The sequence below is a fragment of the Suillus plorans genome (assembly GCF_016647745.1).
Source record: "Suillus plorans strain S12 chromosome Unknown HD556scaffold_12, whole genome shotgun sequence".
Classification (NCBI taxonomy): Eukaryota; Fungi; Basidiomycota; class Agaricomycetes; order Boletales; family Suillaceae; genus Suillus; species Suillus plorans.
Genome location: NW_024537396.1, coordinates 293,872 through 310,205, shown reverse-complemented (window position 1 = coordinate 310,205; position 16,334 = coordinate 293,872). Strand labels below are relative to the sequence as shown.

The window sequence follows — 16,334 nt, the reverse complement described above, 5'->3', positions numbered from 1 at the left end:
GACGAAGTTTGACGCCAGCAGATATCAAAAACAGCGAAGTTTGACCTCACTTCATCGCCTGTACGGTAACATGTTTCAACAAATAAGCAGAGACCTGAAAGAATGTGTACTTACACTCTGGGATCACGGTTGGGAACTTATCGAAGATCTCTGAAGCGTTCGGTGTTTCTCGGGCCAGCTGCTTTCACTGGTGAAACATATTTGAAGAACTCGGTGCTGTTGCTAGGCCTCTCATCACTGAAATTCGCTGTCTCCACTTGTCGACCGCACAACGCGAGCACTCGTCGAAGTGAATCAGTGAGTTTAAGACTTATATGTGTGAAGTTCTCACGGTCACGAACTCCCTTGTTCAGGCAGATCACCCTAGTACTAATACTACTTAGTGGTTCAACGGACTCGTCGACAGTTCGTCAAACGTGGCGGGCAGGGCCTCAGACAGGACGTACAAGCCTTTTAGTGCGTAAAGTTCGCCTACCATCGTAAAATTACCTTGCCTGTTTCTACTTCACGACTTTCCTGAAGATTCAGAACTTGTTGCGGTCCTTCTACAGCAAAATCATGAGCTCAGAGGGTGTATTACAGATTACAATACCAGGTTAGAAACCATGCATCTACTCCGCGAAAGGCTTTTAATCATGAATTGTTCAGACTTTGATGATGGTGACTTTCAATCTACTCCCATACCCTTCGGCAGGTCTGGAGGACATGGCTTTGGTGCATTCGGAAATGCAGGTTCAGGCCCAGATTCACCAACTACCATGACACCCATTGCACTTCCTGAACGTAGTGACCGAAGCTACTTTCATAGTCGTAACGATTCTGCGGCATCAGAGGATTCTTTCAGTTCACAACCTGTTCGTCAGACTGGCAAGAGCTCACATACGACCCAACCTTCCATAACTGCAAGCTCTCCGTTTTCCAAAAAGCCATCGTTTGCATCCATCAGAAACGCATTCAAGAAGAACACCGATGTACCGCCATTACCTCCACTAGACTACCAAGCATATCCCATTCTCAAGAATCCTTTTAACCGCTCGACTTCGTCCTTGCCTCATTCCACCTTGACATCTAATAAGACATTCAATGCTACAAGTCCACCGCATCCTCGCCCTCCGACACCTGGATCTAGCGAATCACGTCCCCGCGCACCATCAAGGGCAAGAGGGCATTCCACTGCAAGATCTTATCATTCTCAATCCGGGTCTATATTCCACAACTTGGACACAGGGAGTGATCATGGTCACGGCTTTTCTTCCTCCTCATCTCCTCCTCCTGTTCCCCGTGTGCCCGATACATTTGGTGCTCAGATGTTCAGTGGTGATGGGCCCTCGATAATGGAGGAAGATGATAAAATGTCATCGGGTCTTAAGACGCCATCCGATTATGCTCTGCATGCAGTTTTTATTCGGTTTGCTACTCTTGCGGAGGCAAAGATGAATGTATTCCTTCGTGAAACGCTGGTATTTACTTTCTTTTCGGATTGTTCGGGTACATGTCATTTACGCGCCTTTAGGATCACGAACCTTTATTGTCGGACTTCATAGGTCCCTCGCTGGATCCCAAGTTCGATGACCTGCTGAGCTCTTTGGGAAAGATAGCTCAGAAACATCCAAGACCCGTCATAGACTCAATTATGCGCTGGAGACGCAGTCATAATGAAAATGTCAGCGCCGACATCCTTAAACATCATGCTAGCCAATCGCCTTTATGGATACGTGGTGCGAGAGTCCAAGAACCGTCTGCCTTACTGAATGAACGAAAGTCGCTGGCATCAATATATATCATGTGTCGCGCTCTGATTTCCGTTTTGTCCGTTTTGTCCAAAGACGCACTGGGTGATACACTGGGATTTACCTTGGAGGAAACAACGTTCGAGCAGTTCAAGAGACCGGATTTGAAGCTCCTTGCACAGTCAGCTAATCATCGGCTGAATGCTGAACTGTATGCTACGCTGCTAGGACACTTGGCAAACGTTCGGTGAGCATGGCATCTTTACTGCGCCAACATCCAAACTAATTTTCCGCCAGTTTTGTCAGTGTCACGGATCGATTTCTTGGCGAGCTCGAACCTGTGGCCAACGGTCAGGTGGCGAAAGACCTTGATACGAAGTATGAGCATCTAGTAAAAGGGCTCCGTCATGTTCAGCTGAGAGTGAGAACCATGTTATTCGCTGTCTTTTTGTGTTTATGTGTCAGCTAGGTATGGCCTCCGGAGGCATTCGAGGAAGGGGCCGAGTTTCTGGAGTTATTGGCCAAGTCTTTTGCAAATGCGCATGGTCTTCGGTTCAAGATCGCTTTCGCCGATACGTTGACTCGACTCTTGCACCCCATTGGAAAGGTAATTCCTATTCCCTGGCTGGTACTGATATAGGCTAACATGACCTCAAGACGGCGCAGGCTGAAGTCAATCATCCACAATGGGAAAAGGCGATCGAAAGGATCTATCCTCGGGCTAAGGAGATGATGAGTAAGCCGCGGTATTGGCATATCGCTTACCCGTTGGCCGTCACCAGCCTTTGTGTTGCGCCTCACCAATACTTTCTCCGCAACTGGACGGCTTGCTTTGAGTACGGACTGTCGAAGATGAAGGTTCGGATTCGATGAGTTAGACGCTTTCCTTGCTGACTCCTGATATAGGAAAAGATCCATCGGATTCCTGTTTTGAATGGAATCGTTCGATTGATCTGGACATACCTGTATCGATGCCAGGAGCCATTAACAACGAGCACTACCAAGTTGGACTCCCTCCTCAAACATATATTCCCTGCTGGACGGTCCTCAATTTTCCATCACGAGGAACATCTTGAGCCGTTCATCTGCATCGTGCATTTTATCTTGTCACGTTATTTCGACTATGGGTTGGGACTCTGCATGGATTTACTTCAGGAAGCCGTCGTGAATTCCTCATCCACAAGTAATCTCGTGGGTATTTTGACTCCTGAACGTGTCGCTGTATCGGCCCAGGCTATCCTCTTAACCTTGAATGCCTTTGAACGTGAGGAGTCAGCTCCTACATGGCCATCTAGTGTCGATTTTACTGCTGTACCATCTTGGGATGATTATCCTTCATCTTCTGACGCTCTTCCGGCTGCAGTGGTATCCAGGCATGGAGTTCAAGAGCTGCTTGACAGATATGGAGCTGTAATCACCGCAATCGCGCGGTCAGCGAGTCAGTCTGTCGGTCAAATGTCTATCTTTGATGAACAGTGGTCGCTGTCGCGGTTCAACTCTATCAATGAAGAGTCCCACAACATCATCATTTGTCGTCGTCCCGAAGGGTCCTTTGCCTACCCCAATCATCTTGCGTCGCAGATATCTATGCTACAGACATGTCTGCAATCGTGGCCGCGCTGTTTGCACGCCTCTTTACCCCTCATGGACGCTATCAATATACTCATCCGCAGTATTATACATGTTGAGCCTCGGATCGGAGAAGCGGCAGGAGCGGCGCTGAGGCGCTTTATGGCTGACGGGCGGTATGCGCCTGCAGTTTTGCGCCACTTTACGACCTTCCTATTTGATCCTGCCTATGTTGGGCGGGAGGGAACCGGTGCACGGCTTGTGCTCGAGAGTACTCGACTTCTAAACTTCTGGATTAGCTTGGTGGAAGGTTGGGTCAAAGGTATTCTGCAGAAACCCAAAGCGGACATCACAGCTGGTGAGAGGGAGGCCGTTGCCCTTCAAGGGGACGGGATCACTGCAGGAGCATTGTTTCTGTTGTCGCATGAAGCTTCTACCGTCCGTTGTGTAGGGGTTAAGCTCATCCGCATACTCGCACCATTCGTTGCTCATATAGATGTGGTCGAGGGTGCCCATGCGGGTTCCTCGATCCTTCTGAACGGGCTCCTCGATTGTGATGCTCGTGAGAATGCTCATTTCCAGGGCTTTGACGAGTTGTTAGACAGTTCGGAGCTGGACCGCTTGCAACAGTGGAGGCGGGCTGGGCGGAAGGATGTACTACTGAGGATCGCCGATAGCAACTATGACAAGGACAAGAAAATATGGCGTTGTGTTTTCCCGAGCTTCATCCAAGCCTCGTCCCAGCAACCGCTGAAAGTTGTGGTGGACTGCCGTGCCATGATCGAGGCTGCAGCATCTCGCTATCATCCTTCAATGTTGCACCTTGCTGGACTCTCGACTCTCAGCGGACGATTGCCGTCCGGCGCTTCTAGAGCGCCAGGCTCTGCTGATAAAGAGGGGTACAAGCAAGTCAAAGACAACATGAACTTGATCGATCAATGGTATTTGTGGGTCAAAATTTTGTGTGCTACGGCCACTGTATGTGATAGCCGTGGTGGTGCTCCCATCCAAGCCGGTCGAGAACATCCACGAGCTTCTTCGGACACTATCTTCGAGCGCGAGCGAATGTCAACTACACGCTGCCTCTTCAGGTACCTGACACCATTCTTAGATGTGGAATATGCCCCATTCCGTGATGCAGCTGTAATCAGCATCAGTTCTTTTCCTTCCAGTGGGTTCTCACATCTTTTGGAGGATTTGAATCACTTTACTTTCCTACAATCCCATGATGACGTTCGGTCGAAATCTGGATCTCCTGGGTCAATTGGACGTCCACGACGTCAGGCTCGTCTACATTCGGCTGTTGCTCGTATTTACTTCCTCACCGCTCATCAGCTGCAGCATCAACAATATTCTGCAAAGCAGGACGCAATTTCATATGCGCTCAGATTCATTCGGAATATGCAAACTTTCCTCATTGCCATAGAAAATCGTGACAACTACGCGCTCCAGCGCCTACGCCGCTATTTCTGCGGTTTGATCGAACGGTTCTTCGACAGTCTGGCGAATCTCGCTGACTCGGAACAATTCGTTTCATCGCACACGTATGCGACTCTTTACAGGCTTTGTGAAGAATGGTGCCAGTATGGTGTTCAGTCCGAATCAGCGAAGCAGCGATACATCCTCATGCAAAGAGCTGCGGCTGCGGCTGTGAATGACCCACAAGCCGAATCAGACTCTGCTGAACGGTTTCAACACGAGACTAAACTGCTCTCTAATGCAGCTGTGGGCGCCCTTGCTTCCCTTTGCGTAAGCAAAGCACTTCATTCGTCATTCTTCACAACTAACATAGTAGTAGCAAAGGGCATACTACCATTCTGAATCCAATGGTTCCTCATCACCTCCGGATCGCCCTCAGGAACCTCCAAAACCTCTAGAAGCTGTACAGATCTTGGACCGTTTTCATCATGTCTTTCAATCTTCTTACCCTCAGGTCGTGATATGTGGAAGGTACTTCTTCATCCTTTGCATATGAATCATCTACTGATTTCTCTGTAGAAAAGCCCTTCGTTCCCTCATCTCCTCCAGAAAAGCGGATAAAACGTTGCTCGGCGAGGTCCTTCGACGCTCCTTCATCGATTCCAATGACTCATCGTCCAGCAGCTCCACCTTCTTCGAGGTTCTGTCTGAGGTCGCGTGCAACGTGGATGTCGGCTCGTACACTTTCGCCCAAATCATATGCTTGGGCTTGACCAACCTCTGTCACGCTGATTCTGGAATTCGACGGAAGTCTCTTACGCTTCTCGAAGTCATGCATGAGCATTCCTCTGGCGTCCTGTCTTTTGGCGAATTTGAAGCTATAGTTGCCAATCCTTCAAGCAGCGTATATCTGCATGTACATCGACTAGTCACCGAACGTCTCTCCGGCGAACACCCCAATCACGCTGATGATGTGGTTTCGGAGATGAGTACCTTACTGATGCGCATGCCTCGTAGTGGAAATGAGAGGGTTGCCCTTCTGCTGCTGCAGAGCCTCGAATCTTGGGTCCCAAATATACAACTCACGCTTGACTCCGACAGCGAAGCGCGTTTACATCCATCTTCAGCCAGCAGCCGCATCCTGTATCATCTCCTCACCCTCACAAAGCGATACAGCGAGAGTCACTTTGAACAAGTTGCTGCAATATGGACGCGATTCGCAGACCACCCCAACGAAACCTACGGAGCAGCCACCGTAACTTTCCTCATCAATCAAGCTCTCAAGGTAGCTACCTGCGCATTCATCGATTGCGCCTCCACCATCATAGCATGTCTTTCGCGTTCTGCTGCGGCGCTGCAAGTTTACGAGCTTCTTTGCTACTACTGCGAGCCAGAACGCATGGTGCCCTCCCTTGATCACCAGCTGAATGAGCCTCCCAGCGCCGAAGATTTTGAACTGTGGTCTGATTTGAATGCTCAGTTCGCGGAAGAGCAGCCAAAGATACTACTGGGACCGGCGCAGTATGCGCTGATCTTACTGGGGTCTGCTGCAATGGAAGGACAGTGGACGCATGTCACCTCTATACCGGTCATTCTGCAAGCAATCTTTCCTAATCTCGACCATCGTGTCCCTCTTATGAGGATCAGGGCGCGTGGGATGCTCTTCCAGCTTTTGCGTGTTTGTATTCCAGGTCTTGCACAGTCCAATTGCTCTGCGTTAGTAGCGCAAATCAGCGCCTTGGAGGATCAGGGAGATTCTATATTTTGGAAGGATGATGACGACAGCGATATCGTGGAAACTCGAATGAGTGCGCTCTTCTCTCAGGTGCTTCCTATGCTGCAGCCTCTTGTTCCTGCCCTGGAACAGACTGTAGGCAGACTGGCACTGGCCTACGTGGAGCTTTGCAACATGCGGAGTCTCGCGCTTCGTTCTTTACAGGTGCTCCGCGTATTGAATCTGCCTTTGAGTCATGCCGCGCTGGATCAGTTGCTGAGTCGTTTATCTGTTTCCATAGCAGACATGGATCCAGAAAGACAGGCTTTTTCGGCGGAAGTCATTCGCACCATCACCCATATGGTTACACTACACGAGCTCGACGATACGCTACTTCCTCGTCTTTTTTGGACCGCACATGCAGTAATGTCAACCAGCTCAGAAACTGAATACATACAAGCCATCAAACTGTTGTCTGCATTCCTCGATCAGATTGACTTAGATGACCCCCATATCGTTGCCCTCATCGTTGCCCAGCGCCCTCGAGATTGGAATGGGTCCATCGGATTGCAGCAAGCTCTTTGGAGCGGGCTGCGTTCTGCCACGACTCTGGACGACACCTTCACAGTCCTTGGGAGACTGGCCAAACTGAAGTGCGCCAAATCGTTAGACTCCTCCCAAACCTGGCTTCGAGACCTCTTTACTCTGTCCCTACCTTGGTGCATGCACGCCATGTGCACTGACCAGCATGACGATGCTCTAAACGACTTCTGTTCTTCAATCGCGGACCTAGCTGATGAAGATGGTCTGGAGAGCATCAATCGGATCATGGTCTCCTTTGTCAAGCGTCGGTTCAGGACCAAAGATGACTTCCTTCGTCAGTCCATCAGCAGTCTACGCGACCACTACCCTCCCGACGACTGGACCGACATCGCTACTCTATTGTTGAGCTTGGTGCTCAACAAAGAGAGATGGCTCCAAGTGTACTCAATGCACGTGCTTAAAGTCCTATTCCAGCAACGCGCTTTGCAGTCGTTGGGCACGGAGCATCTTATGCCCTTATTGCGGTTGGTGGAAGGAGAGTTGGCGACGCAAGCTCTTGATGTATTGGAGGAGCCGACGAAGATCACTGGAGGACTCACAGCCAAACAGGTCCTTCGCATGAGCATGCACGTCTCAACGCTTACCGGTGCGGGTGCGAGTGAGGGCAAGACAGATATCTTCGGTGTTCCGGAAGACTCTGGTTGGTGCATTGCACGCGTATCGCATCGACAAACCCAATGTCGCGCCAACGTCCTTGCGGTTGCACTTATGTTTACGACATCATCACGCATATCTACGGTGTACTTCCAGCCAGAGGTGCAAGAGCCCCTGTTTGCTGATGAGCTCGATGAAGACTTGGGAGTCCTGGTTCAGGACCTGCACGAGCTCAGCGAGTTCTTCCAGAAGACGAAGCCTCAGACGCAACTCCTACCGAGTCAGCAGCTGGAAGATAGAGTCGCCTCCATTCTAGCTAGATCTACAAATGACACCAACGACATGCCTCAGACTCCATTCGGAGACGTATTCCAGATCAGTGGATCACGCGACCTCTCGGACGACTCCACGGACGAGTCTGATCCTGAGTCTGAGGTGGACGCATTCAAGTACGACTCTCCAGCGTTTTATCATTCCGCTCCCAATGGCAAGGGCTTGTATTAATTTATCTTTACCACGCTTTCCTTGTTATCGATGCATTATAGAACCATTGTAGTCTACATACATTATGGCAGCTCTAGAGTCATGCGCTAGCATTCATGGATAGAAATTGCAGTATGATATGAAGTCTAACAACGTTCGAAGACGCGATAAAGATCTGGTAAGCCCTGCACGACGTCATTGTCCAACAGGAACTTGGGAACCGCTAGGTGAGGCGGGACTGGGGAGTAGAAGTACGCTAGCTCGCGCGGACCAAAGCATTCTTGCTCGGATTCCTAGAGGACCTAGAACGACTTTGTATCTGTGGAATGACAATATGGTGTAGGAATGTGAGTATATGAGTGTACATGTACCTGACACTGGAATACTCGCGACTGGCGAGATTCTGCTGAATGACATCCGATATTCGCTCGATGGTGGTAAAAAGTGGACTTCGCGCTTGGTCGGGTGCACGTTAACATCCACAGACCTCGGGTCGAGGTTGATGCCGCGTAAATGATTATTTTATATCCCACTGGTAAAATTGGGTCTTGCCTCAGATACACAAGAGGGGCGTCCAATAGTTCTTTTATTACCAACTGGTCTTCCGACGGTTGCTAGAATGCCCCTTGCCATGATCATGATGAAGACTGAATTCTAAAAAACTTAATCGGCATTTCGGATACGGGGAATCGAACCCCGAGCTACCGCGAATTCTAAGATTGAGAGGCGGTAATGTTAACCATTACACCATATCCGAGACATCGAGAATCATCCGGGTCATATCTATCATCACCGGGAAGTACTTGTTCGTGGCTTCCAGTTTCCAGGATGAGTACGGTAAATGTCAAATATTCCCGAACTACTTCAAATGGAGTGCTATGCCTCAAACATGATATCACAAAGACCGGACCTAGAAGGATCTATCACAATCATGATAGTAAGGCAGACTAAGCTCTTAGTTCACTACAGGAAGCCGCATCAGTAAGCCGCTGAGACTCAGATATCTCGATCGAGGCGCCAACGTTGTCAACCCTCGCAAGCACGTGTTCGTCATGGTCCGAGTCGTAGCCGCCTAAACGATTTGCTGTTAATCATCTCTCGAGCTGCTCTGTCCGCTCACCTGAGACTCTTCCAAATTTCACTAGCTTTTCTTGGAATCCAATTCCAACATAGTACCTATAACTTCTTCATGTCACAAGCATCAGCTACCGACGACGCCGAGGATCAACGCACCTACCACGACGAGCAGCTTCTCCCGCAAAACGACGTCGTAGGACTCATCGAGGAGTGAGTTGCAGCTCCCTGAAATCTGTCACTTGTCTAATAGCAAGACAGGGAGAATATCAATGTTGAACCTCTGGCAGAGCTGCCATCAGGGATGTATGTGTTTTTCCCTGATGGGCGTCTGCGCCACTTCTTACTAGAACTGCAGCTCGAATGCTGGACCTTCACAGCCATCGGGACCTCTGGTACAGCAAAGTATATCCAATGTTTCACCAGTCGACCATTTAACTCCGTGAGTCCTTGTCAATAATGACGCCAAACATACTCATTTGTCTCAGCGAGGTGGCAAAGCTTGAGGCAGAGAAGGACGAGCTGACTCTAAGTGATTTGTGAGCCAAAAACTTGAAGCCAGGCGATCGCAGCTGACCACGCCCTACACGCAGAGCACATGTCATGAAGGAAGTATTGGAGGTTCTCAAGGACTCGACGATTGCGTCGAAGACCGGAAAGGACCAACGGTCTCGTTTCTGGGGTGTGTACAAAAGAGTCGCGGAGGAACACGACAGTGAGTTCCTCGAGCGATACACGAGCGATATGAACATCGTCCTGATCTTCGTAAGTCAGCCTGCTTATCTGTGTTCCGTTTCGAGACTGATGTTCGACCAGTCCGGTCTTTTCTCTGCTGTCGGCACGTCTTTCATTGTCGCGATGGAGTCAGATTTCAGTCCCGACCCTAGCGACACCACGAATGCCCTGTTGAGGCAACTCGTGCAGATCGGACTCGGAAATCTCGCTGAGGCAGGCTCCATTCCCGTAGACCCAGCATCTGGGTGGTCTCCGACCGCGTCGACCTTATGGGTCCAAACGATCGCATATGCGAGTCTGTCCATGAGCTTGCTCGCTGCATTCGGGGCGGTGCTGGGAATGCAGTGGCTAGGGTACTACAAGTCGAACAGATATGGCCGCGGCTCGCAGGAGCAGCAAGGGAAGCGCAGGCAAGAGCAGTTCGACGGCATCGTCACATGGTATTTTGATGCCGTCGTGCAATCGTTTCCGGTCTTACTTCAGATCTCTCTTCTTCTGTTTGGGATCTCTCTTGGCGCCCATTTGTGGTACGAGCAGGCGAGCATTGCCTGGGTCGTCATCGGAACGACGGTCTTCGGATTTCTGTTTTATTCCCTGACTGTGATGGCTTGTTTGATATCTACCACTTGTCCATTTCAGACACCGATATCGGTGCTATTACACGTGTTGCACATCGACAGTAAGATCATTTTACCGAATTCTGGTGGTTGTTCCCCATCTGAATCAACGTTGCAGGCGCTCTACACCTGGGGTTCAAACGAGCTTTCTGTTATTTCCAGTGGCTCACGAAGGCACTGCAGGGTGAGTTATGTCTTCTTCCATGTGCACAGGTTTTGACCGTTTCATGACAGGCGTGCTGAAACGACTGTTCAGTATTATCAGATCGGGGTGTACCCGATTGTCTGAAGTATTTAGAGGTGACGATCTCATCTACTATTCAAAATATACTCAGTGCTCATTCACCCCCTAGACCCTGTGCATGTGGTAGGTACATTCACACGACGATCTATTCAGCAGTTAATCACTAGGCTTCATAACCGGCTGCGTTCTTTGGTTCTGCATTTTTTCAAAAAAGGTTGTGGACTCAGAGGCACAACCGCTCGACCAGGATCCGGATGTTTTGGCGCAGAATCATGGCACCCTTAACCTCGACCTCCCTGACATACCCGCCGGCGATCTCGAAGCGCCTAGCGTCAAGTGGCTGCTTGAGACATCTACAGATCCTGAAGTATTTCTTGCTGCTGCAAAGCTTGTCCCGCAGGTCGATTGGCCCCTGGACTTTGATGTTTCGGACATGTTGCATCAACTGGTTGAGATTTTTACGACTTGCGTCGACATTCAGGAGCGCATCGTACCGTCTTTGGAGGAGAAGGCTTCGGCATGTGCAGTGGCTCTAACTCATCTATACTATGGATGTGTTCTTCAGGCAGATTCTGTTCGTGGCGATTTTATTATCCGCGGGAGGCAAGATCGCGATGTGTTTGTTCAGATTTACGACCCCATACCCACAGCCGCACAAACGGTGCTTGAAATGACTGTCACTTTTTGTGACCCAGATATAAATTGGGGGATCTCAAAGGCTTGCCCTGACTCCACCTATGAGCAGCTGTCACATCTTCTTCCTTATCACTTTGTAACTGGGCGAGTGAATGAAAACATAGAAGACCTCGCGATAACAGTGATATCAAAATTGCTATCATCCCCATCCTCTCCGTCGAATCAAATTCTAGCCAATTGTATTCTTCTTGCTTGCGTCATGGTCGGGGTTCACGTTGACAAGAAAGGCATAGTAGTTCGGATTGATAAAAGGTGCCATCGGCTCATTTTGTAGTTTTTCTGTCATGATTAACGAAGAGATCATGCAGTTCTGCTCTACCTCGACTCAGTGAGTCCCTTTTGGCGCAGTTCCAAAAGGCTCTCTGGACATGGGATGGAGGCGAGCTCCACAAAGATAGCACAGGAGTCGCACGCCGGGCATGGAAGCTCCTCGATGTCATTTGTCGCATCCTCGAGCTTGCCAGAGGTCACCTTTCTCCTTCATACCACACCATGCGGAACCTGGACGTGTGCAGGAAGATTTATTCACGAGCGAGGTCATCCGAACAAAACGATACCTCGGTTTCTTTGGCGGCTCTGCGAAATGCACTGCACTTCACTTTTGCTGCTGCCCAGGTATCCCGTGACCCTGCCCGGGTGTGGGATCCGTCTTGGTGGGGAAGCATATCCCACTCGCCAAAAGATTTCGACTGGATGGTGGACTACCTCGACTTCATATATTCCGACGACCACGAAGCGGCATATGACATCCTTTTGTTACTGGGTAGTATGGGAGTGTGTTGCAGCCCCGCTAAACAACATCTGTTCATCGAGAGGCTCGTCACCTGCATAGACAGTAACATGCCTCTCCATTTACGCCACGCCGCTCTTCACGCTGCTCACAGTGCCCGAGAACAAATCGCCTCGATGGATGTCATTGATGATTCGGCGCTACGGGGCATGATTTTAACCAAGCTCTCCCCCGCTATTCTGTCCGTGCTTTGTCCGCACCCGGGTACAACACCCGCCAATGATGATCCCGACCTCTTTTTCGATTATGGCCGCGACTCGTGCTATCTCAAACTGGTCTTTGTCCTCGCAAGAAATTCCGACTGGCACTCCCATTTGTTTAAGGACCGCCACATAGATCGGTGCATTAGCATGATTCCGCAGTACTGCAATTCCGAGTACTACGAGCATGCGATTTTCGTAGCTGGTATCCTCCTCCAAATCACACCCGAACAGACATCGGTTACATCGCTCGATTCTGTTACGGAGCAGCAGTGGTGGGATGTGATGAGAAGCGCGTGGATCTATCCTCGCTATGTCATTGACAACGCACGCACTTTCAAACTCCTTCCTGTCCTTCTGGATGGCACAAAGAAGTATATGCAGATTGCTTCGAAATCTGATCTCGAGCAGCTCATTAGAGATGTGAATGAGTTTGTCGAAGAACTGGAGCGGGACATACGACGGAAGAGGCGACTACACGAGATAGAACAGGAGATGCAAGATTTAGAGGAGGGAGAGGGGATCATCATTGGTGCGAAGGAGTTGAGGACTGCAGCCAGCAACATGCTGGAGAGATTTGGTCAGTAATTATTAGTCCCCTGATCATGACTTGCATGCTGCGTTAGAGTCTTGGAATAGAGGAAGTTACGGGCAGTGTATGCACGGAAGTGGGGAGTATCAAAACCTCAACGAACTCGATATTGAATTATCAGCTATCTCTGACTTGGTAGATGCTTGCCAAGCGTGAGGAACGAAGGCATGAAATGCAAACATCTAGGAGACCAGGATCTAAATGTTGACTGGAGGAGGGGAGGTTGTTACACAGGGACAAAACTAGACAAGGTTCTGTGCTCAGCTGCCCCGGTCACATCCCTTCGTCGATATGCACACAAAGGCAAGGATAAGGCGACAGATGCAGACGTATTAAACACCATTGGTGTCCTTATTACAATCGCCTTTTTTTGGCAGAGGTGTAAATCATAGCGCTGAAATCAATAAATTTATCCACCGGAAGCAAATTAGTGTTGTCCTGATCAGCGCCGTCTGTCTCCTCCTCACGCTCCGCGTCATTCTGCCCTTCTATATTATCAGTTGTCGATAGACCATCCGAGCTTCCCTAGCGTAGGCTTCGCAGTCTCAGCCTCTGATTCATAGGAAGTCCGGGCGACGGGTGGAGCTTCTACATGTGAGACGCAAATGATGTTGTCAAAGGACATGGACTCACCTTCATGAAGCGTGGTTGCCTGTTCAGATGAAACTGCCACACGTAGGCCTTTCAGCAGCCGGCCACTGCAGAACGATGTGAGAAAATTGTTGGATGAGCGTTGGGTCCGGAACTGTGGCGAAGGGTGCGATCGACTAGCATGAGTGATACATACCTTCATAACTACTTTCTCAAGGACGTCCGATGCATGCAGCGCGATGGAGGTGTCTGGGATGATGTACGTCAAATTCTCAATGCTGCTAGCTTGCGGACTCATAAGAATCATGCACGGACACAGATTCTAGGCCCTATAAAGACCACACACTCATCAGTTACGCCACAAACAAAGGTTCATGATAAGTATACGTAGCATCGAGACTGAACCAAATTGGACTGGAACTTGAGGGAAACACTGACGCAATTCAGCAGAGGCAAATATTGACTAGCAGGGTAGGGAACGAATAGATTTTTAATGGCTGTCATGAGTGCCGAGCTTTGTTGTGTGGTAGGGCTGTTTGGTCGACTCTTGATCGGCTCAATTACCAATTATATCTGGAATTTGAAATTCAATGTCCTTGTGCTCGGCTGCTTGTTCGCAAAACGCCATGTAAATAGTATTACCCAAACCTGAATTTGAAATTAATTCCTGTAGTAATCAGCTCTTTTCCGGGCCATGGTTCTTGCAGCTTTCGGAGGATTTGAATCACTTTGCTTTCATGATGATGCGGACGTCCGATCGAAATCTAGATGTCAAGCTCGTCTGCACTCGGCTGTTGGTCGTATCTATTTCCTCACTGCTCCTCAGCTACAGCACCAAAGATCTTCTGCACAAAACGAGACCCAATTTCATAGTATGCCAGTGCCCTCACATTCATTCAGAACACGTTCGTTACTGAAGAGAATCGTGACAACTATGCACTCCAGCTCCTGCGTCACGATTTATCGAATGATTCTTTGATGGTCTGGCCAAGCTCGCTGACTTGGAACGATTCGTTTCATCGTACACGCATGCGACTCTTTACAGACGTTGTGTGAAAAATAGTGCCAGTACTAGTACTATGGTGTTCAGTCCGAATCAGCAAAGCAGCGATAAAGGGCCACGGTTGCGGCTGTGAATGACCCATTTGTGCAAGCCGAATCAGACTCTGCTGAACTGTTTTAACACAAGACTAAACTGTTCTCTGATGCAGCTGTGAGCGCCCTCGCTTCCCTTTGTGTAAGTAAAGCACTTGATCATGCACATGTGTGGATCGTGACAGTATTCGTTGGTTATGTAGAGCCATAGGCTCCTAATTTTACACGACACCGTACTCTCGATCAGTCCATTTTTCTGTAGAAGTACCGGTCACCGTCCTCGCACCAGTGCTTATATCACGATCTAATGATAACGTCACATGCATGCGTACAACATCTATTGGGACTTTGGAACTGCTGGCTGTGTCAAAGCACCTACTGACTGATTCCTCAACTACACGGGGAATGAGCGCTGAGCGGTGATCACGCTGGAATCAAACTTGAGGAAGACGAACATTCACAACTCAGAACGAATTACATATAAAAGAATGTATTATCCTCCAGGGAAAACATCGCAAAGTGATAAATGAAATATATAAACGAGTGGAAGGGTGCCCAGAGTTCCTCATGGTACACAAATAAACAAAAAACGACTATCACCAAGAAAGCAAGAACGAAAAAAAGTCACAGAAAGTGACGTTCGATTCTTGAGATGTCGCAAAACTAATAACGCCTACACTGATCCCGTGGCTTCTTCAAAGAACTCTCCAGCACCCCAGGACATATGCATACCTCAGTCCACCTATCGGGGGCCCTCGCGACTCTGGTGTACGTGGTGTAGTAGTCTGCGGTACCTGCTGGGCCGTGAAAGACTTCCAACGACTGGTGTAGGGGAGCCTGGTATTGAGTGGATTGGGGTTGGTATTGGGTGAGATAGGATTGCATGGCTTGCGGTTGGATGGGTTGGAGTTGGTATTGGTGGAATGCACCAAGGGGAAGGGGCTCTGCCGGCGGCGGAGGCTGGGACGACGCCTGGGCCCCGGATGAATTTGTTGCAGAAGGACCACAACGATTGCACGGCCGAGGAACATACCCATGTTTTTTCTTGCGATGCTGTGTGAGGTTGGAAGAGGTGTGAGTTCTGTAGTTACAGAACTCGCGAGGACAAATGAAGGATCGCTCGCCCATACTACAATGAAATCAAATAGAATTGTTGATCAGGTGGAATCGATGATGGCGATGAATGACCACGTACTACCGATCAACATGATAATGGAAGCTTGCTTCATGCGGTGTCGCAAATATACACCCCTCCCAGGGGCAGAAGTACACACTATGTGAGCGAATATAAGTTAGGTGAGCTGCATACCATAGGGTAGAAACACGTACTTTTTTGGTGAATGCATGGCCTCGTATACCTTGCAGTCGTCGAAGCCGGGAAAATTTTGGTTGCAGATAGGGCAAGCGCAGGTCTAAATATTACAAGAGTTAGTATTCAAGTCAATGCACGAAGTATGCGCCTGATTAGGCTTACCTTTGGCATGTTTGGTTATATAAGAATATGAGTGAGAATACCACTTGTGAGGTGAATGTACGATTGAACTTGAGCGGATGATGGTGCTGGGTAAGTATTAGGGTAGGTATATAT

At 49.2% G+C, this 16,334-nt stretch overlaps 4 protein-coding genes and 1 non-coding gene across 5 annotated transcripts; 2 read left to right on the top strand and 3 right to left on the bottom strand.

The window, feature by feature from the left end:
* Positions 1-214: 214 nt before the first annotated feature.
* Positions 215-8,253, top strand: HD556DRAFT_1348799 (cell morphogenesis N-terminal-domain-containing protein). The gene is made up of 10 exons (XM_041302325.1): positions 215-297; positions 354-595; positions 649-1,460; positions 1,514-1,977; positions 2,028-2,151; positions 2,200-2,337; positions 2,388-2,588; positions 2,637-5,048; positions 5,098-5,249; positions 5,298-8,253. Exons 2-10 carry the CDS (start codon positions 559-561, stop codon positions 8,131-8,133), a joined length of 7,176 nt encoding a protein of 2,391 aa, XP_041163449.1. The 5' UTR covers positions 215-297; positions 354-558; the 3' UTR covers positions 8,134-8,253.
* Positions 8,254-8,786: 533 nt separating this feature from the next.
* On the bottom strand, positions 8,787-8,869 carry HD556DRAFT_t43. Its single transcript has one exon. It is a non-coding gene; the product is annotated as a tRNA-Glu (tRNA).
* A 974-nt stretch (positions 8,870-9,843) lies between these two features.
* On the top strand, positions 9,844-10,269 carry HD556DRAFT_1201644 (uncharacterized protein; the record flags this gene model as incomplete). Its single annotated transcript, XM_041296399.1, has 2 exons — positions 9,844-9,951; positions 10,003-10,269. Coding segments are annotated over 2 exons (375 nt in total), but the record flags the coding sequence as incomplete, so codon positions are not given.
* Positions 10,270-13,556: 3,287 nt separating this feature from the next.
* Positions 13,557-13,949, bottom strand: HD556DRAFT_1439973 (uncharacterized protein; the record flags this gene model as incomplete). Its single annotated transcript, XM_041306031.1, has 3 exons — positions 13,557-13,648; positions 13,694-13,805; positions 13,848-13,949. 3 exons carry the CDS (start codon positions 13,947-13,949, stop codon positions 13,557-13,559), a joined length of 306 nt encoding a protein of 101 aa, XP_041163447.1.
* A 1,271-nt stretch (positions 13,950-15,220) lies between these two features.
* On the bottom strand, positions 15,221-16,315 carry HD556DRAFT_1525403 (uncharacterized protein). Its single transcript, XM_041309263.1, has 4 exons — positions 16,221-16,315; positions 16,076-16,158; positions 15,942-16,019; positions 15,221-15,875 (listed from the first exon to the last, which is right to left on the bottom strand). Exons 1-4 carry the CDS (start codon positions 16,227-16,229, stop codon positions 15,410-15,412), a joined length of 636 nt encoding a protein of 211 aa, XP_041163446.1. The 5' UTR covers positions 16,230-16,315; the 3' UTR covers positions 15,221-15,409.
* Between the last annotated feature and the right edge of the window lie 19 nt (positions 16,316-16,334).